The sequence below is a fragment of the Falco biarmicus genome, chromosome 8 (genome assembly GCF_023638135.1).
Source record: "Falco biarmicus isolate bFalBia1 chromosome 8, bFalBia1.pri, whole genome shotgun sequence".
In the NCBI taxonomy this organism is placed as follows: Eukaryota; Metazoa; Chordata; class Aves; order Falconiformes; family Falconidae; genus Falco; species Falco biarmicus.
This window is the reverse complement of record NC_079295.1, coordinates 26,295,715-26,319,233: the sequence shown is the minus strand read 5'-3', so window position 1 is coordinate 26,319,233 and position 23,519 is coordinate 26,295,715. Positions and strand designations below refer to the sequence as shown.

At 65.5% G+C, this 23,519-nt stretch overlaps 1 protein-coding gene across 1 annotated transcript in view; it reads left to right on the top strand.

Annotated features, from left to right (window-relative positions):
- Window positions 1-23,519, top strand: part of SPEG (striated muscle enriched protein kinase) — a 37,997-nt gene that overhangs the window by 4,218 nt on the left and 10,260 nt on the right. The window contains exons 3-22 of the mRNA XM_056349118.1: window positions 3,910-4,021; window positions 7,069-7,108; window positions 8,446-8,480; window positions 8,909-8,998; window positions 9,261-9,642; window positions 10,757-12,288; window positions 13,308-13,451; window positions 14,179-14,361; window positions 16,006-16,217; window positions 16,446-16,534; window positions 16,736-16,917; window positions 19,022-19,282; window positions 20,596-20,754; window positions 20,897-21,086; window positions 21,221-21,450; window positions 21,628-21,747; window positions 22,157-22,261; window positions 22,373-22,579; window positions 22,707-22,830; window positions 23,242-23,414. Of these exons, the coding sequence (XP_056205093.1) occupies window positions 3,910-4,021; window positions 7,069-7,108; window positions 8,446-8,480; window positions 8,909-8,998; window positions 9,261-9,642; window positions 10,757-12,288; window positions 13,308-13,451; window positions 14,179-14,361; window positions 16,006-16,217; window positions 16,446-16,534; window positions 16,736-16,917; window positions 19,022-19,282; window positions 20,596-20,754; window positions 20,897-21,086; window positions 21,221-21,450; window positions 21,628-21,747; window positions 22,157-22,261; window positions 22,373-22,579; window positions 22,707-22,830; window positions 23,242-23,414 (4,570 nt within the window). The remainder of the gene's footprint in view (window positions 1-3,909; window positions 4,022-7,068; window positions 7,109-8,445; window positions 8,481-8,908; window positions 8,999-9,260; window positions 9,643-10,756; window positions 12,289-13,307; window positions 13,452-14,178; window positions 14,362-16,005; window positions 16,218-16,445; window positions 16,535-16,735; window positions 16,918-19,021; window positions 19,283-20,595; window positions 20,755-20,896; window positions 21,087-21,220; window positions 21,451-21,627; window positions 21,748-22,156; window positions 22,262-22,372; window positions 22,580-22,706; window positions 22,831-23,241; window positions 23,415-23,519) is intronic.

The window sequence follows — 23,519 nt, the reverse complement described above, 5'->3', positions numbered from 1 at the left end:
CACGTGTTCTGGGGCTGGGCTTGTTCCCTGGGCTCCGAGCTCTGTCTGCAGCCACCTGGGGGCTGGCACAGTGGCCACACATGCTGGGTCCCCGTCCCTGGGGTGCTGCAGACCAGGATGACTGCTTCCCAGTGAGCGGAGCAGCAGGTGCAGCTGTCCAGTCAGTCACCTCCACCCCTGCCCTCTCGCCCGCTGCCGGGGTGTTATTTTTGCTGAGGAATGTGCCGTCCCCTCGATTCTGGCGGGCTGTAGGGCTTGTGTTACAGGCAAGAGGCCGAGACCTGGGCTTGCAGTTGGGTAAATATAGCACTGCCGCTTGGGGCTGTGTGGTGGGGTGGCAGCCTCTTCCTTCTCCTGGGTCTGCTTGGTGCTCCCTGTGCCGCTCCAGCCTCCCAACACCAGGTTGCCAGCTTTTGCCCTGGCACAGTGGCACTGAGAGGGGGCCAGCTGCTTCCACCCTGCTGCCTGCACTCTTGCCTGCTTCCTCCCCCAGCTTCTGCATGCAGCCCCTCAGCCCCAGGCAGGGGGGATGCCAGCAGCAGGGCTGGCAGGTCAGGGACAAAGTGCCTCCTGCCATCCTGCTTTGTGCCTAGGCATCCAAAGCCAAGGTCACATTGCTGTCCTTCATCCCCGCATCCTCTACCTGCAGTGGGCACCATGTGCTTGGGCATCCTTCTAGTGGCGGCAAAGGGAGGGCACCTGGGATGTCCCTAACCCTATGGGAAAGGGGTCCCAGCAGAGCATCGCTTCTTCCCCAGGACGGGAAAGCTGCAGCAGTGCTGCCCTGCCCTGTGATGTGGGGCATTCTGCTGTGTTTATTTACCCCTGGGGACCGGGTTGGGGAGAGCTCCCACCTCTCCAGGCTCCCAGCACAGCCCCATCTCCTGCAGACGATCCCCAGCAGCTCCAGGAGGCACAAACACATGAAAGATTCATGCCCAGACCTCCTCCTACCTGAGACGGCTGCATGCACCCGCTGCCATCAATTATTCAAGCACCGAGACAAGGGGGCTGATGGCTGGGACTGGGTGGCTGGTGCCCAGCCAGTGCTGCGATGCAGGGGCAGCATCCATGCAGAGCTGCCGGGGAGGCCCAGCAAGGCGTGGGGAGCTGCAGCTCTCTAAGCAGCATAATTAATGCTGCATTTTGAGCAGGTGTTTGCTATCTATTTTGCTCAGGGCCAGTGTGCATCCAGCAAGCAAAGCTGGAGCTGGTGGCAAGGAGGCCACCTGCTCTGGCTCTGCCCCTTGTCCTTGCCACATCCATGCTGTTCCCCATCCCCTGCCCTGTGTCCTTGTCCTGCAGAAGAGCAGGGCAGTGCCAGGGCTGCCCCCAGGCTGGGGAGGGCAGAGGGGCTGCCCTGGGCACAGGCTGCTATCACCTCCCACTGGACACCTTCTGCAAGGACTCTGGCTTTGGCATTGTGGGGGGATTTGCAGGTGCTGCTGCCTCTGGAGAGGACACTTGGGCCCCAAAGCAGACAGTCCCTTGGAGGTGACCCAGCTGCTCCCAGCAGTGCAGCATCTCTGGGGCAGCCCTGAGCCACCCCTGGGGCTTTTGCTGAGGGATGGCCGAGCAGTAGACCCACAGTCGCAGGGAAGAGCTGTGTGCCTGGCCAGGCAGAAGCCATAGCCAATGGGGCAGCAGATGTGGCAGTCAAAGGATACCCGAACGACTGCAATTTGGCTGGGCATATATGGTTCCTCCCTGTGGCCAGCCCTGGGGCTGTCCCTGAAGGTGCTGTGATGGCAGCACCCTTGCCCCAGAACCGCTGTGTACCAAGCCCCAGCCTTGGTGCTCCTCCCTGGCACCCCTGACCAGGCTTTTATCCCACTTGAGTGTGGAAAAAAAGGCACAGGCTGTGCAGGTCTGTGGCAGGACCGCAGGCATGCACAGCCTGGGTGAGAGCACCTGGCAGGGAGACTCTAGGTGCAGGGAACCTGGCCGATGAGCTCCACAGCCTGCCCCTTTACCCAGCTCTGGCTCAGGGGCACCCACCTTTGTCACCACCCAGGGCTGGGGGGCCCAGCAGAGTCCTCTGGCTCTGACAAGAGATTCCCTTAGTGCCAGCTCTGGCATACGTGGGACTTGCCTGACGTGTGGGGTCTCCACGGAAACCCCGCAACATCACTTGAATTGTGGGACTGTCAGAAATGTTGTATAAACAGCTCCTTTTGTACTGGGTAATTTGCAAGTTATTATGGAGCCATGAAAAGCCTCACATTGGGAGTCAGGATGGGAGGAGAAGCAGAGAAAAGCTGCTGGAGCTGCCAAGCGTTGTGGGGAGTGTGGTGCCTGTGTGTAGCCCTGCATGGGGTGGCCGGCTCCCCAGGGGACAGGTGAGCATCATGGGGACAAGCGCTGGGTGGGGGAGGCCTCCAGCAGCATCCCCATGGATGCTCTGTAGTGGGAGGGGATAGCTGGACAGCTGGTGGGGCTGGGAACTTGGCAGCCTCTCCAGGAGCCTGGGAAGGGGAACGATGCATGTTACAGGGCTCAATGGCTTGGTGAGCTGGTGACACAGGGCACTGAGAGCTGTCAGGGGCACAGCAGACAGGAACAACCCCGGTGAGGCTGTGGGCTGGGACGGCCCCTCTGTCTTATTTGTGGCATCTCCCAGAGAACGGGGACAGGTCATCAGGGTTGGGGACCCTCAGCAGGGGAAGGCATGCCAAGGCCACGTCTGCACCCCAGGAGCTTTAACAGGTCTTAATGGCCCTGACCAGCCCCACCGGGGGCCCCCACTGACAGCTTCTGCCCACACCCCAGGAGCCCCATTCCGACCCCATCCCAGGCACCCAGCCATGCCCTGAGCTGTGCCATGCATCATCACCTCAGCACAAGGGGAGGTTTCATGTCTGTCATGCAGTGTGGAGAAGGACAACGGCCTACCTCTCCGGGTCAAGCTTGCATCCCTGCCAGACACAAAGCAGTGATGGTAGCCCAGGGCTCAGCAGTCCAGCCCTGTCATCCTGTGTGGGTCCTGAGGCACATGGGGGGCAGGGTGCACTGGGTGCCTGGGGCTGAAGGCTGTGTGGTTTGCGAGGAGAGGCTATGTGGTGTGCAGGGGGGCTCGTGCTGTGGCAGGGGGCGGCTGTGAAGGACTGTGCCTGTATTAGCTCTCGTTCATGTGCAGGCAGGTCAGCAGTGCTGGGACCCACACCCTGTCTTGCTAACGGGACCCTTATGCATTGCCGCTGGCTGGAGGACGCAGGGGACTGATGGGAGGCTGGCAGTGCTGGTGAGCCTGGATCTCGGCTGGGCAGTGCCATGGCACGCTGCGGCTGTGCTGCTGTGTGCAGGGTTGTGGCAGCTGTGGCAGTGGAGCTGCCCCGTTTGGGGGCCCTTCGGGGGCAGCGTGTGGAGGGCAGCTGTGTGCAGCGCTGGAGCGGTGCGGTGTGTTATTCATGTCCCCGTCGGGGTGCGGGTGGGAGCTGCGGTGGTGGGATGTGCCCTGTGGTACTGAGCACCGGAGAGAAGAACAGCCCCTGCCCCCGGCGGTGGGGCAGGAGGGACCCGTGGTAGGGGACAGTGGTACAGCTGTATTGCTGAGCCGGGGGCGCGGACCCCCGGGTGCCGTGGAGCTAAAGCCAGCGGGGGGAGGACGTGTTCCCACCCCAGCCGCTCCACCACCACCACCCCCGGCCCCGCGGCTGCCCGCGCCCCCTGCCACCTGTGCCCTGCCTGTCCCCCGCTGCTGTCACTGTGTGCCAGGGCTGGCGGGGAGGCGGAGGCGGAGGCAGGCGGGGGAAGGATGGAGGGAGGAGCACTCCAGTGATGCTTCACGATCACAGCTCCAGCCCTCCCGAGAGCCCAACCTGGCGAGCCCCTTCCTCTCCCTCCACCGTCCCCAGCTGCCGGCGGTGGAGGATGCTCGGAGCATCGCTTTTCCCCGCGGCGTGCTGACAGCGGGGACCCCGCCGGGAGCAGGCTGGCGTCCCGCCGGGCCTGAGCCGCTGTGACCGGGCCAGCGGGGCTCTGCAGAAGCATGAAGAAGATCTGGGTGAAGAAGCGTTTCCAGGTAAAGGCTCCGGGCTGCCGCGCCGGCGGGCGCCGGGCGGAGGGGGCAGCGCCGGGAACGGGAGCGCATGGGTGGGTTGGGGAGGGGGGGGTTTGCCCCTCCGGCTCTGCCGCCGCCGCTCGGGGCTTCCCGGGGCTTCGCCCACCGCCGGCTCCAGCCCCGCTTGCAGAGCCGCCAGCTGCCTGCCTGTCCTCGCCAGACCGCGCCGGAGGAGCAGAGGGCAGGTGTTCAGCACTGCCTGTGCCGGCAGCCGGCCTGAGACCCCCGCCGGGGGCTTTTCCCCGTGCCACCCTCTCCCCTCTCTGCCCTCCGGAGCCGGGGCAGCAAATGGAGGCTGCTTCATGGCTCCCCCCAGCTCCGCTGCCGGTGGTCACGGAGCTGGAGACGAGGCTTTGCATGCGTCATCCCCTCCGCGTCAGGAGCATGCCTGGCACAGGCGAGGCTGCTCCGCGGGCCCCGCCGCACGCTCCGCCGCCGAGCAGGGGACAAGGACGTCACTTGGCCTCGGCGACGGGTGGAGGATGGGGGCCATCCTTCCAGGAAGCCCCCACCCCTGCGGCGTGCAAGCCCACCCCACCACTCCACCCAGCATGGCACATAGCCTCCCTGCTGTCACCCAGCCTGGTGGCCCAGCAGGGACCAGGGAGGGGCTGTCACCCGCAGCCCCTTCCCAGGGGTGTGGGGCGCCCCGGGAGACACAGGTCTCCAAGGATGCCAGGAGCCACGCATGGTGGGGGTCCCTTCAGGGCAGGGTGGGTTGCACTGCCTGGCTGCCCCATCTGCCCTTGGGGGCTGCAAGCCCCGCGCGCCCATATGGTGGGGCAGGGTCCTGCTGCGCTGGTCGAGCATGGGAGGGTCAGGACACCCACAGTGGCTGTCCCTTTGCACCAGGCAAGCCACCTGCTACCTCCCCACCTCACTCCATCCCCGCTCCCTGTCTGCCTGTCTCAGACCAGTGGCACCAGTCCTGTGTGGTGCTGGGCTCCACATGTCAGGTGGTGGCAGGCTGCCAGGGCTGTGCTCCATGGTCCCAGGAGACCCTTCTTCCCCTGACTCCCCTTGGCCCCATAGCCATGGTCAAGTATGCCCCATCCCAGAGCTAGGGCAAGACCCCAGCCCGAGCAGGTGGATCTGCACCAGGTATGGGAAGGAGGCAGCACCAGGTGTCACCCAGCTGCCCTGTGGGGATCCCAGATAGCCCTTTTCCCCAGCCCGGGCTGGGTAGGCACAGAGTGGGCTCCTGGGGCTCCTCCACCCCTTTTCCTGGGTGCTGTGCCCAAGGGGGGTCCAGGCTGCGGGGTGCCCCGATCCCACAGTGACCTGTTGCAGGGTAGAGGGGAGTGGGCTCGGCCACCCTGTAGCTCTGGGTGATGGTGCCCAGCCCAGGCCTACTGGGTGTAATCACCATATTTGATGGGGAGCTGATGGCGCCGGTCCCTGGGGAAGCCACAAGAGCACCCGATAATGGCACTCAATTGCATTTTCATTTTTTAATGGGGGAATTATCCGCCGATGGTGCAGTTAATCACTCATCTATTTCCCTGGCCTGGAAGTCGGGCTGCCAGCCAGAACCAGCACAGTCAGCGAGGAGGGGAGGTGAAGCCTGGCTCAGACTGAATACAAATGTGTCTCGTGCAGTTACTGCCCTCTGGTCAGCACCATATGCAGGCAGGGGGCTGCTGGGAGTCCCCAGGTGCTGCCCAGCGGCAGGGGCTGCCGCTGCAGTTGCAGCAGCTTTGAGGCACAGAAAATGAGCCTGCTGCCCTTCCAAGGGCAACTGACTACTGGCCATGCTTGGCTGGCTGTCCCAGGGGGCTGGCTGTCCATGACCCTGCTTGGATGCGGGGGGCAGGCAGGAGGGGATGGCAGAACAGAGGGCTTCAAGAAAGCTGAGTGTCCAGCCCTGGGCTTCACGCTGGGGAGACAGGGCATGGGGTGTCAGTGTCCTGGGGAGACCCTGTTGCCCAGACTGGCTGGGAAGGATTCTCAGCCCTGGCAGCCCAACCCTGCCTGCCTGCACATCGCATCTCTGCTCTTGCCTGCCTTGGAGATCACCCCATCCCTCTGCTTTCCTGGGAGATGGCATCGGTGCACGCCAGGCCTGGCAGCTGGGTTGCCCCCAGCTGGTCCCTCCCTTGGCAAGCGAGGGCTCAGCCCTGGGTTGCAGCGCAGAGGGCAGCCAAGCTGGCAGGGAGCTCCGTGCGCCTCTGCCCCGTGCTGCATCCTGCCTGCCTGCCCAGACGGCGCGAGTGAGTGCAGCCCCCATGCCTCCAGCCCCGCACAGGTGGGCCAGTCCCATGCCGCTTGTGCCGGGCAGTGTCTTTTGCAACTGGCACGGCCTCCAGCAGGGATGGGGGATGCTGTCCCCGTGCTGGGCCGGTGCCCATGATGGTGTCTGGGCCAGCGTCTGGAAGGCACTTTGCTGGCCCAGTCCCCATGCTGGCGCGGGCGGTGGCTTCAAAGGGTCTACGGAGCATTTGGGCACCCACCCAGGCAAAGACCTTGCTGCAGGCAGCGCTGGCTGCAGACAGGGATGCCAGGGCAGCAGGGCTGCCCAGGGCTGTTGCTCCCTGGGCGTGGGCTGCAGCGCAGGGGTGGGGTGCACAGTGTCACCCCACAGCACGGGCAGTGGTGTGGGGCTGGGATGCACAGTGCCATCACCAAGGGGAGTGGTGTGTGCACACAGAGGTGTGTGTGCATGGCTGGGCATGTGCTACACGTGTCCACCTACACCCATCCATTTCTGCATGCGCGGGGGTGTGTGCCTGTGGGTACCCTGTGGGTGTGCAGCCGGGGGATGGATGTGTGTGTGAGTGTGCGTGTGAGCGGTGCCAGGAGTGCCCTGCCAGTGGGAGGGTGTGAGCGGTACCATGTCTGCTGTGCCAGTGTGTGTGTGTGTGAGCGATTGTGGGTGTGAGCGGTGCCGCATGTGCTGTGATGATGGGGTGTGTGCGTGCGGGTGTGCCGTGCCAGCAGTGTGCGTCCGTGCGTGAGCAGGCGCGTGGCGCCATGCCATGGGTAACGCTCTCTTCTCTTTTCCTTTGCAGAAGACTGGCCACTCGCGTCGCTTTGGGCGCTTCACGCATGGTGCGTTGAGTTACCAGGACCTGACTCCCCCTGCCACCCTGAGTGTGCTGGGGTATGGGGTTCAGCCCCACCGCTGCACTGTGTGGGGGGGCATCAAGCAGAGGCTGGGCAGGGCTGGGCTGCATCTTGCCAGCCACAAAACGGGGTCCTGGTCAGCTGGTGGCTCCCGGTGTCCCCCACAAGGCTGGACTGCGCCTGGCCCTGCAGCTCTGGTTCCTCAGGGGCTGCCAGGCTGTTGCAGCTGGGCTGGGAAGCCTGATGCGGTGGCAGTGCACAGGGCAGCTGGCAGTGTGCCAGGCTGTGGAGGGGCGGCTTGGGTTGGGCGGGAGCAGCACAGCTCCTCACTATGCCATGGCAGTGCAGTGAAGGGGAGCGATGGTGGGGCAGGGGACACATCACTTCAGGGGTCTGTTTCAGCAGCTTGTGAGGGCTCAGGCAGTGGCCAGGGAGGAAAGTCTGACCCTCCCTGGCTGCACGGTGTTGGCTTTCCTGAGATGGGACATTAGGGTGGTGCTGATTTCACCTGGCCTCAGACTACCACGTGGGGATGCTCTCATGGATGCCCTGCCCTGAGCATCCCTGCTTTGTCAGCTGGGGCCATGCTGTGGGGTGTGGCTGTATCATGCAGCACTTGCTAACTTGGGGTAGGGGGTGTACATGTACCTGCCAGAGGGAGGGTGCTTGCACATGGACGCACATGTCCGTGTGCCCCAGCACCTCCAGGAGCACCCAGCTGGGGCGCAGTCTGGGGGTCAAGCCCCAAGCTGTGGTGCCCTGCAGAGCGCAGGGACATGCAGGTGCTGCAGTGGCAAGGCCAGCCCATGGGGCAGCTCCAGTAGGTCTAGGGACAGAAGGTGGCTGTCCTGCTGGGCAGGAGGTGGCTGTGGCATGGGGAGGGGATGGTGCCGTGCAGGGCACAGGTGGGATGGTGCGTGTGTGAAGAGGGTTTGTGTGCAGCGCTGGGGTGGCATGCAGTGAACATGGGTGCAGAGTGGAGATGTGGTGAGGAAGTCTGGGTCTGCCAGACCTGTTTCCACACCCTGTGGGCGCCTGGCCCCTGCCATGGGGCTGGGCAGGGCAGGGGGTGCTCCTCGTGGGGTCTCAGATGGGCAAATGTCTGGTCCTAGCCTCATCCCTGGCCCCAAAGCCTGTCACAAGGTGCCGTGGTCGCCGAGCCAGCAAGACCCACCCAGGTGCTGCCCTGGCAGGTCCCTGCCACATGGCAGCGTGGGGAGATGCTGGGGACAAGGTCCCTCCCCACTGCCCCCCGCGTCTCCGCAGGCTGGGCCGATAACCGTGTGTTGATGTCTCTCTCTCTCTTGCTGCCCCTATGGAAGCGAAGTTTTCCGCTCCTGCAGGAAACAAAGCTACGGTAGGAAGACCCCTGCCCAATGCCAGCCCTGTCCCCAGAGCGGGCCCTGTCCCCGAGCCTGCCACCCTGCCCCCTCGCCGCCACTGTCCCCCTGCCCTGCTTCCCTGCCCCCACATCACCTCCACCAGCCACATTCCCACCATTGGCACCGTCTCCGTTCCTTCCATCATCTAACACTACTCCTGCCTGCTTTGCCTGCCCTCCCCTGCTTGTCCTTGCCCTGGTGGACTTTCCCACCCCTGGTCCTGCTGTTCCCTGCTGGCAGCTTGTCCCTGCAGGTCACAGCCATGCCCCTGCCCTGGTGCTGCCTCCTCCTGGAGCTGCCTGGGTCTCCTGCCCCTGGAGCTGGTGGATCTGCAAGGGGCAGCACCAGCCTGGCCTTCTGTCCTCATGTCCCCTCACCCCCTGCTCTCTCATTCCTCCTCCAGACTCGGAGACAGGCGAGGATGAGCCCAGTGATCCCCAGGTGACACAGCGCAGCGAGCTCCAGGATGAGACGGCCTTCAGCACCCCCACGGGTGAGCAGGGGGCATCCGGTGGGCACCGAGCCCTGGCGCCGGCTGCGGAGCATGGCCCCCTGCAAGGGCTCTGCTGACCCAGCTGTGGGGCTCTCCATGGAGGGGGAGCTGTGACCCACCCGTCCAAAGGGGAGAAGGCTTGGTGCAGGAGGGGGCTGCTTGGGACACCCTGGGACACCCCATGGCAGCTCAGCCCTCTCAGAGCAGGGTGCTGGGTTCATCCCTGCAGGCACCTGGTGTCGGCTCACCCCTCTCCTTCCAGGTGGGTCTGACACCCTCGTGGATGCCTCCATGAACACTACGCCGACCTCTGTGCTGGCCCTGTCACAGGCAGAGGAGCGCTCCAGCTGGTCGGGCAGCCAGCAGACTGTGGTGGAGAAGGAGACGGATGCCAGCCTCCCCGCACGGGGACCCTACCTCCGCTCTGCTGCCTGGCAGCAGCCGCAGGGAACCCCAAGGCAAGCAAACGCGCCGGCCCCATGCGGCGCCGAGGTCCGGCACCTGGGCGTGGAGCCGCTGGTGCGGGCGTCACGGGCTAATCTGGTGGGCACAAGCTGGGGGTCAGAGGATAGCCTTTCAGTGGCCAGCGACCCGTACGGCAGCGCCTTCAGCCTGTACCGAGGACGGGCGCTCTCACTCCATGTGTAAGTAGCCGGGGGAAGCGCGGAGGGGACATTGTGCCGGGGCCATCGCCTTCCAACCCCCGCAGCCATCTCCTCCCCTCCGCCTGGGCTTTCTTTGCCTTCGCCATCCCAGGATGAGGAATGGGGGCTCTGAGCAGTAGGCAGCCTGTTCCTGGTGAGGAGGTGGGAGCAACCCAGGCTGGGGGTGGGGGGGGAACAGGCCCTTGCATGGAGAGGGGATGCGGAACGGAGTCATTTTCTGCTGTGGCCAGGTTGGGGCTGGGGGTAACCCCTGTGCCACTGCGTGAGCTGCAGCATCCCACCTGCAGGTTGTTGGGCTGTGGGTGTCCCCCTGTCCCACCCAGCGGTGGGGGCTCTGCGCAGCCCAGGACACCTGCTGGTAGAGCTCTGCCACCCACAGTCCCCACTGCACAGGGGTGGCAGCAGGGGTCAGGGACATGCTGCCTACCCAGGACCTGCTGACATGCTCAGAGCCCCTGTCTTGCCCCACCACCTTTGGTCCCCATCCCCACAGGCCTGCTCCTTTGACCTCCATCCCACCCCTTTTTTTGTTCAAGGCTGCTTGTTCCACCAGAACCTCATCTCCACCTTATGATTTCTGCACCGTGATCACCAAGCCTGCCCGGGCGCAGCAGGGAGTGGGGACTTGCCCATAGCAGCATGTGCATGGGGAGGGCTTGTAGCCTTGGGGACACCCTCCACCTTGTGGAGGAGCTGGCCTGTGCTGCGCTGCCCTGGCACGCCAGGACACCCTGGTAGACTGGGGCACCCTCCGGCCCCAGGTCCTGTCTGCATGGCAGCCCTAGGGAGGGGACACACTCACTGGGTATCCCAGCATCACCCTGCTGTTCCGCACGGGTACCCGCAGGCGAGAGGACACCACTGTGTCACAGCAGCCTAGGACTCTCACCCAACCCAGCCAGCTCCTGGTGGTGTCAGAGTGGCCAGATGCCCTCACTGAGGCCCCTCGAGGCTCCCCAGTCCTGGGGCTGCCCTGGGCACCTGCCTCCCTTACCATGCCCCGTTGGGTGCCATGGTGCAGGCTGGGAGCTGGGATGCAGATGGGCGGTGAGGGTGGGCTCTGAACCATGCTCCTCTTTCTCTCCCCTTGCAGCAGCATGCCCCAGGGAGGCTACCGGAGAGATGACTCCCACAGCGGCCCTGTGTCTCCAAAGCCTGGTGCTGAGCCTCCAAGGTCCCCTGCTGCCCTGCCACTGACCACCAAGCCACCCATCCTCCGCTCACCATCTCCCCGTGCTGGCCCATGCCTGCTGCTGCCCACTGGAGCTGTGTCCCAGCCTGCTGCCCGTAGCCCTGGCGTCCCCTCCTTCACACCCGTGACCCCTCGCAAGAAGTCCGCGGTGCCGGCCGAGTACCAGGACACTGTCCCTGAGGAGTATGAGGAGAAGATCAAGAAGCCCAAGTCCTCGGGGTACTCACAAGGCAGCACGCAAGAGTCCCGTCCCCAGACACCCATGAGCGATGCCTCCGGGCGTGTCTCGGTCCGGGCATCCCCCAAGCTGGTGCGTGCTGGCTCGAAGATCTTTGAGAGGCTGCAGTACTTCGAGGACCGGCGGAGGAGCCTGGAGCAGGGGGACAGCCCCTTCCCCACACACCCCTGCCTGCCCTTGCGCAAGACACGCTCCTTCGACCAGCCCGGCTCTGGCTCACGCCGTACTAGCATGCTGGGTGGCTCGCGGGAGGATGTTCGGGAAGGAGGCCACTGGGAGCCTGGCAGCACGGCGGCAAGCAGGCGTTTGGCCTTCCGGCAGAAAGCCGCATCCTTTGACGAGCGGGGCAAGTTTGCCAGCCGTGTCTATGCCATTGAGCACAAGTTTGCAGAGGAGCTGACTCGCATCAAGCGGACGGTCTCCAAGCAGCAGCTGCGGCGCTCCCAGGAGCTGTGCAAAGCTGGGCTTCCCCCAGCACCCTTGCCCCCAGCAGCTGCGGAGCCCGCTGCCCACCATGCTCCCCGCACCCCCTCCTCACAGGGCACTGGTGGGCGGAAGGCTCTGCCGCCGAAGACCTTCCCACCAGCGGAGAGCATGCACGTCATCCAGCACCTGGCACTTTCCAGCGTGACGCTGGTAGGACCTGATGGGGAGCTGGAGCCAGGGGGGCTGCGTGGGAAGAAAGCCCCAGTGCGGGGCGGGGCGGCAGCCAGCCAGCCCACTGAGGTGGAGGATGTGACCACCAGGAAGGGTCTGCAGCAAGAAGGCACTGGGGAAGTGAAGAAGAAGGAGCAGTGGCCATTAGCACAAGCCACCCCGCAGGGATGGGTGACCCTTCCACAGGCGGGTCCCACTGAAGGCAGCCCATGCCCAGACGGGAGTCCCGCTGGTGGAGCCCGTGCCCCCGGGGCAGTGAGCGAAGCCTTGGCCACCCGGCTGACCGTGCCCCATGGGCTGTACCGGAGGCCGGAGGCACCCACGGAGGTGCGGTTCCTGCCCTGGGCGAAGCCGGGGATGGAGCAGGAGGCTCGGCTGGAGAGGAGCTGGGCAGGGCAGCACGGCGTGGGCAGGGAGGTGGAGAGAAGGCAGACAAAAGTGTTGGAGAAGAAAGAGAGTGGCCGGATGGCTCAAGAAGGCAGGAGCATGCGGAGCAAGGGGAAGGGGCGCCGAGCCAGGCCCACCTCTCCGGAGCTAGGTAGGGGCATGGCTTTCTGCCCTCTGGGCACAGAGCTGGCCTGGCCAGCCCCTGAGCAGGATCGGGGACCCCCAGCCTGCCCCTGGGAGGCGTGGGGAGTCCAGGCCGTGCCAGAGACCACAGGGGTGGGGTGACTGGCACAGGTCTGCAGCCTGGGGATGCTGGCACCAACCAGTGCTGTAAGACGGACCAACCTGAGTACCAGTTTACTGGGCCTTGAGAATATAATGCTTGCTGATGTCTCTGTCCCTCCTGCCTGGCACAGAAGGACACAGGGGGCTGACCTCTGGCACCCAGCCCTTGGCTGGGCTGGCCCCCAGGGGCGCTGGGCACCCATTGCAGCTTGTCCCTGCTGGACCCTGCTCAGTGCTCCAGGCAGGGTGTGCAGCCCAAGTGTCCCCGGGGGATGCTGTGGTGACTTGGCCAAGGGAGAGGTGCCCTGCCCATCCCAGCATGCCCGGGTGAGACCAGACTGCACCCGGGCTGGGAGCTCCTTCCAGGCTCTGCTCTGGCCGGAGCAGTGCCAGGCCCACGTGCCTGAGGCTCCTGGCGCAGCCCCAGGACCTTTACCCATGTGCTGGGGCCACAGGAGGGGAGGGAGCTGGGAAGCTGATGTTGGTGTGGTGGGTCAGAGCAGCCAGCATCCCCCAGGGGAGCTGGGAGGAGCTGGGAGCAGGGACTGTGGTGGGCTGTATACTACTCTCCTCCTTCCACACCCTGCTGCCACCTCATCCCTTATGCTGTATGGGGATGTACAGCAGGCTGTATGCTCCCGGCCCCACGGTCCCCTGTCTTGTCCCACTGCAGGCACTATGCTGTGGTGGCCCCTGATATGGCCCTTTCCTCCACTGCATGGCCCAGGGACCTGCTAATGCCCCAGCGAGGGTGTGGGGCCTGTGGTGGCAGGGACAGGCAGGGGGTTGCGAAGCCCCTGCTCTGCCTGTGTGCAGCCTGGCGTGGCACAGGACCCACTTGCTCCACCCCACTGACATCCACGGGGCTCATCTTTCCCTGTCCAGAGTCTTCTGACGATTCCTACGTCTCAGCGGGTGAAGACCCCCTGGAAGCCCCCATCTTTGAGATCCCCATCCAGGACATGACAGTGGCCGTGGGGGCAGAGGTGCTGCTCAAGTGCATCGTCACGGCCAACCCTCAGCCTGAAGGTGAGCGACTGCAGGACTGGGGTTTGGGGGTGTGAGCGTGGCAGAGGGGCTATGTGTGCATCTGTGTGTCACCAGCTGAGCTGTCCCTCTGGGCCACCTGAGCTGTGTGGAGTGCACACGCAGCCCGAGCTGGGTGTCTCAGGGAGGTGATGTGCCCACCCCGAGAGCACCCCTTTTGCCCTGACTCCCCCTCAGGCAGCACTGAAGTGCTTGGACACTGCCTGCCAGGGCAGGGTGTGAGGGCAACTTGTAGGCAGCGTGCCTACTGTTCCCCGGCGCTGGGCTGTAGGGACAGCAGAAGGGCGGCTGAGCACTGTGCAGGCAGGGACAGGTGATGCCCTGGGTTGCTGTTGGGACAGTTCAGGTAGTTTCCTGGAGGCAGAGCCCCGATTCCTGGCTCAGGGCTGATGGGCTTTGGGTGTGCTGTAGCCAGGATGTGGGCATGGGCAGCTGGGTAGCCAGAGCTGGTACCCGCCGACACAGCCCAGCAGAAGCGAAGCAGCTTTGATTCCCTCCTCCAGCCTCCGCTGGAGGGCAGGAGGATGCCTGGAATCAGACAGGGGCCAGCCCCACTCCCTCCATCGGGGCCGGGGGAACCTGGGGCAGCTCCCCATGGCAAAGGGGTCCCCAGGCCAGGCAGGGCAGCACCTGGCCTCACCTCGCCCTGCACTCCCCCCGGCGGAGCTTGGGCTCTCCTGCCCACGAGTGACCCTCGCCTCTGCCGCAGTGTCCTGGAGGAAGGACGGGGTCCCACTGCGGAGCAGCACGACGCGGCCCATCAAGGCGGAGGGTGAGCGTCATACTCTGCTGGTCAGGAGTGCCCGGGTAGCCGACGCTGGCCTCTACACTGTCACCGCGACCAACGAGGTGGGGGCGACCTGCTGCAGTGCCATCCTCAGCGTGCGGCCTGGTGAGTGCTGGCGGCCGGCGGCGGGAGGGTGGCCGGCGGTGGGAGGGCTGGCGCCGCGGCAGGCTGCCTGCCAGCTCGGCCGCTGCTGTCACTGGGAAGAAACCGGCTTCCTTACCCTACAAGGCTCTGTCTGAACCAAAGCAGCTGACGTGCTCCCGGAACGCGCGGAGGGATCCTGCCGGGAGCAGGGGGTCAGGCTGTGAGCATCCCCCGGCACCCAGCAAGCAGCCCAGTGTCTGGCGGCCCCCACACCTGCCCCGTGCCCCGCTAGCCATGGGGATACCCCAGTCTGCCCTCCAACCCTCGAACTGCGGGGGTACCCCTGCCTCCAGACTGCAAACCATGGGGATGGCCCTGCCTGCCCTCCAACCTGCGAACTGCAGGGATACCCCTGCCCTCCAACCCGCTAGCCATAGGGGTACCCCTGCCCCACAAGCTATTAGCTGTGGATATCAGCGGGACGCCCTGCCTGCCCACCAAGCTGCAGGCCGCGGGGATGCCCAGCCCGCCGCAGTCCCGGGGCTCTCCTCATCCCTGGGGAGGGTGCGGAGGCTCAGAGCTGCCCTGGGGGCTGGAAGCCCCCAAAAATGTACCCGCTCCGTGGTGCGGCGGGGCCGGGCGCCCAGGGACAGCAGCGGCGGGGCAGAGCCAGCCGGGGGCCAGGCGGCGGGGGGCCGGGAAGGGGCCGGGAAGGGGCCCGGCAGCCCCCGGCCCGGCGGCGGGCCCTCCCCCGCGCTGCTGGCCCAGCCCCGGGGGCCGGGCGGCGCTGGGGCGGGGAGGGCTCAGCGGGCCGGCGGCGCTGCGGGCTGGAGGCGCGCCCGGCACCACCGCACCGGGCCCGGCGGCGGCGGCGGCTCGGCGGTGCGGCCCGGCACGGCGCGGCACGGCTCGGCTCGGGGCGGGGGCTGCCGGGGCCGCGTCCCCGGGTGAGTGCGGGGGGCGGCGGGAGGGCGGGCGGGGGGAGCCGGGGGTCGGGCCCCCCCTCCCAGCTCCCCGCCCTGGGGCTGCCCGCGGGGCCGCGGGGGGGCACGGCGCTCGCCCAGCGCCGGGCAGGGCCTCCAGCAAGGGGAGCGGGGCGGGCCGGGGGGAGAGGGCTGGGGGGGCAGCACCCCCTGCACGGCGGCCGGGCCGGGCCAGCACCCCGCGCCGCGCGCTGCTCCGCACTGGCACCCCCCGCCCCGGCCCCGCGCGCAGCCCGCACCCCGCGGGTCCCCCGGCCCGGCCCCGGGCGGGCTCCCGGTGCGGGCGGGCTCGGTCCCCCGGGGAGCGGGCAGGCGGCCGGCCGGGCTGGCGGGGGAGCGCAGCTGCCAATGTCACCTTCAGTCCTCGCCGGCTCGCGGCAGCGACAGCCATCCCGGGAATCCGGGCGGCTTAAGGATGGGAGCGCGGGCTGCTGCGTAAGAGCCACTTGAGCCCTGCTGTCGCCTTGCGGGATATCGCGTCCCCTTATCGTCCGGCGGAGCGCTGCTCCCTCCCCCTGCGCGGCCCCGCACCCCTTCGCTGCCGGCTGCTGCCGGGCTGGGGTGTGCCGCGGGCTGGGTGTCCCCGGGCATCCCGGGGTGCGGGGCGGTGGGGAGGGGTGCTCGGACCCGCGCGCCCGGCGCTGGCAGCTGCCAGCTGCTTACCCGGCCTCTCCCGTGCCAGCCCCCGCCGTGGAGCGGCATGGGAACCTGGCACCCCCCCTGGGCCAGGCCAGCCCCATCACCTCGGACGAGGAGTACCTGAGCCCCCTGGAAGAGTTCCCAGAGTCTGGCACGCCCCAGCACCGGCCGGCCATGAAGCTCCAGCCTAGAGCCGAGCATGGGGCTGCCCGTGGCTCCCCGGAGAGCACCTTCAAGGCTGCACCCACCTTTGAGGTGAGCTAACAGCTCCCCTGGGACCTGGCAGAGGGAAAGCGGTCAGGCCTTTCTGCCCCCTGATCTGGAGTGGTCCTGGCACCTGGGTAGCCTCCACCCCACCAGCTCCCCTGGTACTCCAGGGCTGCTGTTGTGTTGGGGAACACATAGCCCTGGGTGCAGTGAGTGGGGATGCATGATGCTAAGTGCAGGTGGGTGCTCGCTGCTCTCTGACCCCTGCTTCCACAGGTGTCCTTGTCAGACCAGTCGGTGCTGGAGGGGCAGGATGTCAGCATGAGCGTCCGTGTCCGTGGGGAGCCCAAGCCCATCATTTATTGGTGAGTCCCGGTGCTCGCAGGGGTTGTAGCTGGGCAGGGAAGGAGGGGACAGGCACGGTGACCTCCCCATTTGGGGATGGCCAGCTTGGAGCCCTGGTCCTGAGCAGGGTTGGGGGTGGAGGAGAGGGGTTTTCTGGGGACAGCCAGGTTGGATGTGCAGGGCCAGGCATGACTGTGCTGTTCTGCCCGTGTCCCGAGCAGGTTGAGGAACCGGCAGCCGGTGAAGTACGGCCGCCGGCACCACGTGGAGGAGGCAGAGGGCGTGCGGGGGCTCTTCACACTGCACATCCTGGCAGCAGAGCACACTGACACCGGCTTCTACACCTGCAAGGCTGTCAACGAGTACGGCACCAAGCAGTGCGAGGCCAAGCTGGAGGTCAGAGGTAAAGCTCCCCAAGCACGTCCCCCCTGACCCCGAGGGGCCAGCTGGCTCCAGTGCCCTGCATGAGCTGTGTGGGGAAGGGGCCACTGCAGACTCCCCCTTGGCCATGCTCTGGAAGAAGGGGATGAGCCTGCCTGCCCTTCCTTGTTGCAGGGCAGCAGAAAATTGGAGCTGTGTGGCCTGGGGCTGTCTGCAGAGGCTGGCCCTGCAGCAGAAGGCAGGCTGCCCTGCTGCCCCATCCAGATGTGCAGCCCCATGGCCCTGGATCCCACTGCCCAGCTCTGCCAGGACCCCTGTCAGCCTGACCCAGAGCCTGCTGCTCCCTGCAGCCCAGCTTCACCCCACATCCCCTGTCCTCCCACATACCCACTTCTGGGGCTGGGTGTTGCCCCTGTCTGTGCAGGCAGGGCTTTTGCCCTTGATGGCCCTGCAGGGGACATGTCCCCCCTGCCCCTGCTCCCTCCCTCCTTGCCCCAGGCAGCCTCCAAGCTGCATGTCAGGCACAGGGCAGCTTGGAGAGGTCCACCCCTGTCTGTTTCCAGCAATAGCCCTATGTGTGCACGGGACTGGGTTGTCCAGCCCCCTTCCCCTGCTGTCCCCCCCCAGCCCTGCTGTGGTCCTCCCAGGACCCCAATATATGTGTGCAAATGGGAAGGGGTGGCTGGGGACTGATAGCCAGGCTCTGCCTGGCATCCCCTGAGATCAGGGAAGGAGCTTGTGGGGATGAGTGATGTTGCCTCTCTCCTTTTGCCTTTTGCTGTGTGTGCCCTGCTCCCCCCAGCCCTCCCCGCTGACAGCTGCCTGAGCTCCCTGGGCTGCGCCCATCCTGCCCCGGCCTTGGCTGCACTGCTTGTACCCTGCCGGGACCCCGCTCCCAGCCTCTGGCAAAGTGTGGTGGCACTGGGGTGGGAGTGGGAGCCGGCCCTGTACCTCACAGCCAGCAGGAGTTGGGCTGCGGGGGTGACGGCCTAAGCCCCAGCCCCTCTTGGGGGGCTCAGTGAGTGGCTCTGCACCTTGGTGGGCACTCACACCCCTTGTGCTGGTGCTGGCATGTGCGTGCGTGTGTGCCGGCCCTGTCGCTGCTGCACTAACCCTTCCGCTTGCTGACTGCAGTTTTTGTCTGTACGCAGGGGGAGTACGATAAGGGGGTGCATCTCTCAGAGCCGCGGCTGCGGGGCTCTTAGTTGGACACCTCTTAGGCAGTGGACCTCACCTTGTGTTATTACCTTCTGCTCCATCCACCGCCTCGTCCTGGATGCACCGCGGGGACGCGCGGGCCCTCGACTGCGGGCAGGGGCTCGCCGGATGGCTGGGGGAGGCGTAACCGAGGCGGGGCGAGGGGAGCAGTGGGGGAGCACCAGGCACCCCCTCAGCTGAGCCAGGGCGGCTGTATGATGCTGTCTTGTCTCTTGCTCCGTCCGTTTGTCCCTGTCTGTGTGTCCTGCTGCTCCTCTCCTTGCTGCCCAGGGAAGGGGAGCAGGGAGCTGAGCCCACGGTCGCCACTGTGCCGGCCGGGGCTGTAGGGAAGGGGCTGCAGTGTGGCAGCAGCTCTGCAATGGCCACCTTGGAGCGTGGGGGACAGGAGACCCTGGGGACCCCCGTGGGGGAGCACTCTGCCCCATCCGCAGGGGGGAGGGAGAGCTTCGGCCCCTTTGGCTTCGCGGCGGCCACCCAGGCACCAGCCTGGCCACCACAAGACGTCCCTTGCAGCCCCAGGGCTCGGGGTCTGTCTGGAACACCCCCTGGCTCCGGGTCTCTTCTCCCCAGGGAGGGGGCTTGGTGGGGGGGGCGGGCTGCGAGGCCGTGACCCTTTTTTTTGTAGCTCTAATAAAATCTGTTTGGTAAAGCGCTGTGTGGTGTGTTCCTGGCACGGACACCTCCCCTCACACCTGGCCCTCTCCCCGGCTCAGCTCTGCTTTCCACATCTTGCCCCCACCTCCTGCCCTTCCCCGCTGCACTCCCTGCCCACTGCGCCGGGCCCCCTCCCTGCATGCCTCCCCTGTCCTGCATGTTCCCTCCCTCCATCCCCACCGCCTCTCATGGTTGCTTTTAAGTTGCTGAGACGCGTCTCTCTTTCTTTCTCTCTCTTCCCCCTTCCCGGGCAGCTCGCCCCGAGTGCCAGTCCCTGGCCATCGTGGTTCCCCTGCAGGACATGGTGGTCGGGGCGGGGGAGCTGGTGCTCTTTGAGTGCCTGGTGGCTGGCCCGCCAGACATGGACGTGGACTGGCTGTCCCGGGGCCGGCTGCTCCAGCCCGCCCTGCTCAAATGCAAGATGCATTTTGACGGGCGCAAGTGCAAGCTGCTGCTCACCTCCGTGCATGAGGACGACAGCGGGATCTACACCTGCAAGCTCAGCACTGCCAAAGGTAAGCAGCGGTCACACAGCTCTCTAGGGGAGGGTCTTGCTCAGGGCTTGACCCTCGGGTGGTGCCTGGGATGGACAGCCCCCTCCCCTGCCCCTGGGTTTGGGGCTCTGGTCCCCCTGGGATGTAGCCGAGTGCTGCAGGTGGGGGACAGAGGAGCAGGGAAGGAGTGGTTACTGCCCCAGGAGCTGAGGAGCTTTCCCTAGCTGGAAACCTGGCGTGCATCAGCCCTCATGCTCCAGCACCCTGAGCCTTGCAGCCCTGTCCCACCTCACTGAGCACCTCAGCCAGTATGCATGCAGCTCCCAGAATCATGAAGAGATGCATTTGCACTGTGGCTGCACCAGCTGGATGCGCCGCACCGGGGTGCCCAGCTGTCCCTGTCCCCCAGCTCCAGAGCCTCTGGGCAGCTGGCTGCAGTACCAACCTGTCTCTGCTGGGCTGGGAGGTGGCAGGGGGTCACAGCTGCCCATGCTCTCCCACCAGGCCATCACTGATGGCAGCTGATGAAGAGCAGCAGGAGCCGGCCTCTGTCCCATGGCTGTGACAACCCCTGTGCCTGCACATGCTGCCCAGCCTTTGTCCCCCACAGCAGGGTAGGGACAAGGGTCCCTTTCGTTCCCCAGCCTGCCTGGGCAGCCCCTTGGCGCTAATCCAGGCTGTGGTGGGTGCAGCAGTCAATGGTATTCCCAGCACCCTGAAGCTGGTGCCTGTGCATCCCTCCATAGAGGAGGCTGTATGCCTGCAGGGATTTGAGGGCAGCGGCAGTTTTGGGTGCAGGGAGGTCAGGCTGTGCCTGAGCATGGTGTCAATCCCTGCCCAGGGTGGGCAGCGACACCATCATTGCTAAGCGGTCCCTGCTGCAACCCCCCTCATCTGGAGCATCCAGCCTGTGCCCATCCCCATACTGTGCTTTGGTGCTGCATGCACTGGTGCTGCCTGCTTCAGTGTCACTGCCGTGTCCCCAGGGGGCTAGGCCAGCTGTGACCCCTGCCCTATGGGAAGGACGGGGCATTCTCCCACCCCACCTTGTTGCTGGCATCTGTACTGCTGTGAGGGGAGGGAAGAGGCACCCCACTGCCGGCAGGGCCCCAGCCCTGGGCACAGGGACCCTGCACACACTTGTACCCCGCTTGCCCCGTGCAGGGACAGAGCCCAGCACACAGGCCACCCGAGCTCAGCCCCCACTGGGTGTGGGGTAGCTCAGCTACAGATATGTCAGCTGCTGGGGCTGCAGCTGGAGGGGCCACAGGCTGTCTCTTGCCCTGCTCATGCACATGTTATGTGGGGCTTACCCCTGCCCGCTCTCCTTGCAGATGAACTGACCTGCAGTGCCCGGCTGACCGTGCAGCCCTCTGTGCAGCCGCTCTTTACCCGCAAGCTGGAGGACATGGACGTAGTGGAAGGGCGGACGGCGCGTTTTGACTGCATGATCAGCGGGACTCCCCCCCCAGCAGTCACCTGGACCCATTTTGGTAACTCCCAAGCCCAGAGAGCTTGCCCAGGGCACTGCAGGGAGACCACTCCGGATCTCCTTGGGGGTTACAGTCAACGGCTGGTGTCTGGCTGGGGCTGGGAGGGGTGCTGATGCTGATCCTAGTGTGTGTTTCCATGCAGGCCAGCCAGTGCAGGAGGGGGAGAATGTGCGGATTCAGCAGGATGGAGGGCTGCACTCACTGGTCATTGTGCATGTGAGCAGCGAGGACGAAGGGCGGTACATGGTGACTGCCAGGAACACCCATGGACATGTGGAGTGCTCTGCCGACCTCTATGTGGAGGAGCCACGGCCATCTGCCGCCTCCCAGATGTAAGAGTTAGGGGTGCCCAGGATCTGCATCCCCCCTTCTTGCTCCCCACTGGTATTTGGGGGACAACAGATTTGTGCTTGGGCTGGGCTGGGGTCACTGTGCTCCCACTGTAAGTGTGTGTGGGCTCTTGCAGCTCCAAGCTGGAGAAGATGCCATCCATCCCGGAGGAGCCAGAGCAGGCAGAGACAGAGGCAGAGTGCTTCACCATGCCTGATTTCCTGAAGCCACTGCACAACCTGGATGTGGTGGAGTCGAAGGAGGCCGTGCTGGAGTGCCAGGTGGCCGGGCTGCCCTACCCCTCCATCACCTGGTTCCACAACGGTTCCCGCATTGACAGCACTGATGACCGCAAGATGATGCAGTGTAGGGCTCCCTGCCACCCTCCCCTCCCCCTTGAGGTCCCTCCACTGGGGCAGAGGAAGGAGGGACACCCTGGGAAGAGGCATCACCCCCCAGACCTTCACGCCCCGTGAGGCAGGGAGGGAGCTCTGCACCGCTTGGCTGGTGGGGTCTTACCCGTGTCCCCCTGTTCCCCCCCAGACAAGGATGTCCATCGCCTGGTGTTCACATCTGTCAGCCATGCACATGCTGGCGTCTATAAAAGCGTCATCGCCAACAAAGTGGGGAAAGCCACATGCTACGCACACCTCTATGTCACTGGTAAGCAGCAGTGGGCACCATCAGGGATGCGCAGCCACTTGCTGCCACACTCTCAGGCTGTGCCCTGGGGGTCAGTGGCACTACAGCAAGGTCCTAGGGTGATAGGATCACAGGGCAGTTCAGATTGGAGGGGACCTCGAGAGGTCTCTAATCCAACCTAAAAGTGGGGTCAGCTGTGCAGTCCTCACTGTGCAAGGTCAGGACCCATCCCTAGACTCCCAGGTCGCACATGAGACTTGCTGGCAGCACCAGTCCCACAGGGGCTGCCAGACAGACCCCCACTGCGGAACCAGTGAGGGTTGCTGGCCCCATCGTCTCCTCCAGCCTGTGTCTCCCAGGGAATGAGGCAGATGCCCTGAGGAGCTGTGGCAGTGCCCATGCTCACATCTTTGCCTGCCTCCCCATGCAGACGTGGTGCCAACCCCTCCGGATGGGCCCCCCACCGTGGCCTCAGTGACCGGCAGAGCCATCACACTGACCTGGAACAAGCCCAAGTGGCTGGACACTGCCATAGGTGAGGTGGCCAGAGATGGGGAGGGGCTGGGCAGGGAGTGGGCATCGCCGTGATGGGGTGTACAGGCTAGCCCAATGCCAGCAGCTCTGCACTGACCCTCTCCCCTTGCAGACCCCAACTCGGTAACCTACGTGGTGCAAATGCAAGTGCTGGGCACAACACAGTGGCTGGTGCTGGTGGCTGGTGTGCGTGACAACACCTACATAGTGCATGGGCTGACCAAGGGCGCCCAGTATCTCTTCCGTGTCATCACTGCCACCCCCAAGACTAACAGCAAGCCTTCCCCACCTGTGGGGCCTGTGCAGCTCCTGGACCGGGGTGAGAGGAGTGGTGGGGAGGGATCGGGTGGCTGGGGTGGAAGGGTCTCTGTCCCTGGTAGGGTGGTGAGCTGCCCAGGGCTGGGTGATGTGGGGTCCAGAGGTGATGGTGACAATGCGTGTGGCAGGTCCCTACCTGGAGGAGGCCCCAGTCATCCTGGACAAGCCAGATGTGGTGTATGTGGTGGAAGGCCAGCCAGCCTCCATCACCATCACCATCAACCATGTGGAGGCCACCGTCACCTGGAAGAGGTAGGACATGGCGCTGTGCCTGTTGCCTGCCCCATGCCCAGCATCACCCCACGGGATGCACAAAGAGGGGCTCCTGCACCAGCTCCCCATGTAGTCCACAGTGGGTGGGAGGTCTTCCCTAGGGTCTGGGCTGGGTGTGCACCTAAGGGTGATGTCCACAGCTGTGCCGAGCTGCGGGGGTGTGTGTGTGGGGGGTGGGCAGGGCTGGGGGGTGCTGTCTGTGGGATGCCGAGGGTCAAGCGCCATTCAGCAGGCAGAGCTAGCAGTGGGCTGTGAGCCGTTTGTGGGGGCTGCAGGGTGGGAGCTAGGGCTGCCTGTGGGTCAGGAGGTGGCCATGGGGCTGTGGGGTGGGATCTATCAAGAGCACTGCATCTGGGGCTGCCTGTGATGTGGCAGCTGGTGTGTCCGCAGGGGTGGGCAGGTGCTGGGGGAGCCAGAGAGCATGTGTGAGGTGATGATGCCCGATGACGACCAGCACTGCCTGAGGCTGCTGCGTGTGGGCCGGGGGGCTGCAGGGCCACTGACCTGCGAGGTGAGCAACCGCCATGGCACTGCCCGCTGCACCCTCCGCCTCCGCCTCGCAGGTAGGTGTCCCCGCACCGGGGTGCTGTGCCCCTCTGCCGGGGGTGGCATTGCCCTACATGCTCTGGTCTGTGTGCCATGGGGGAGGGCATTGCCCTGCAGGGTGG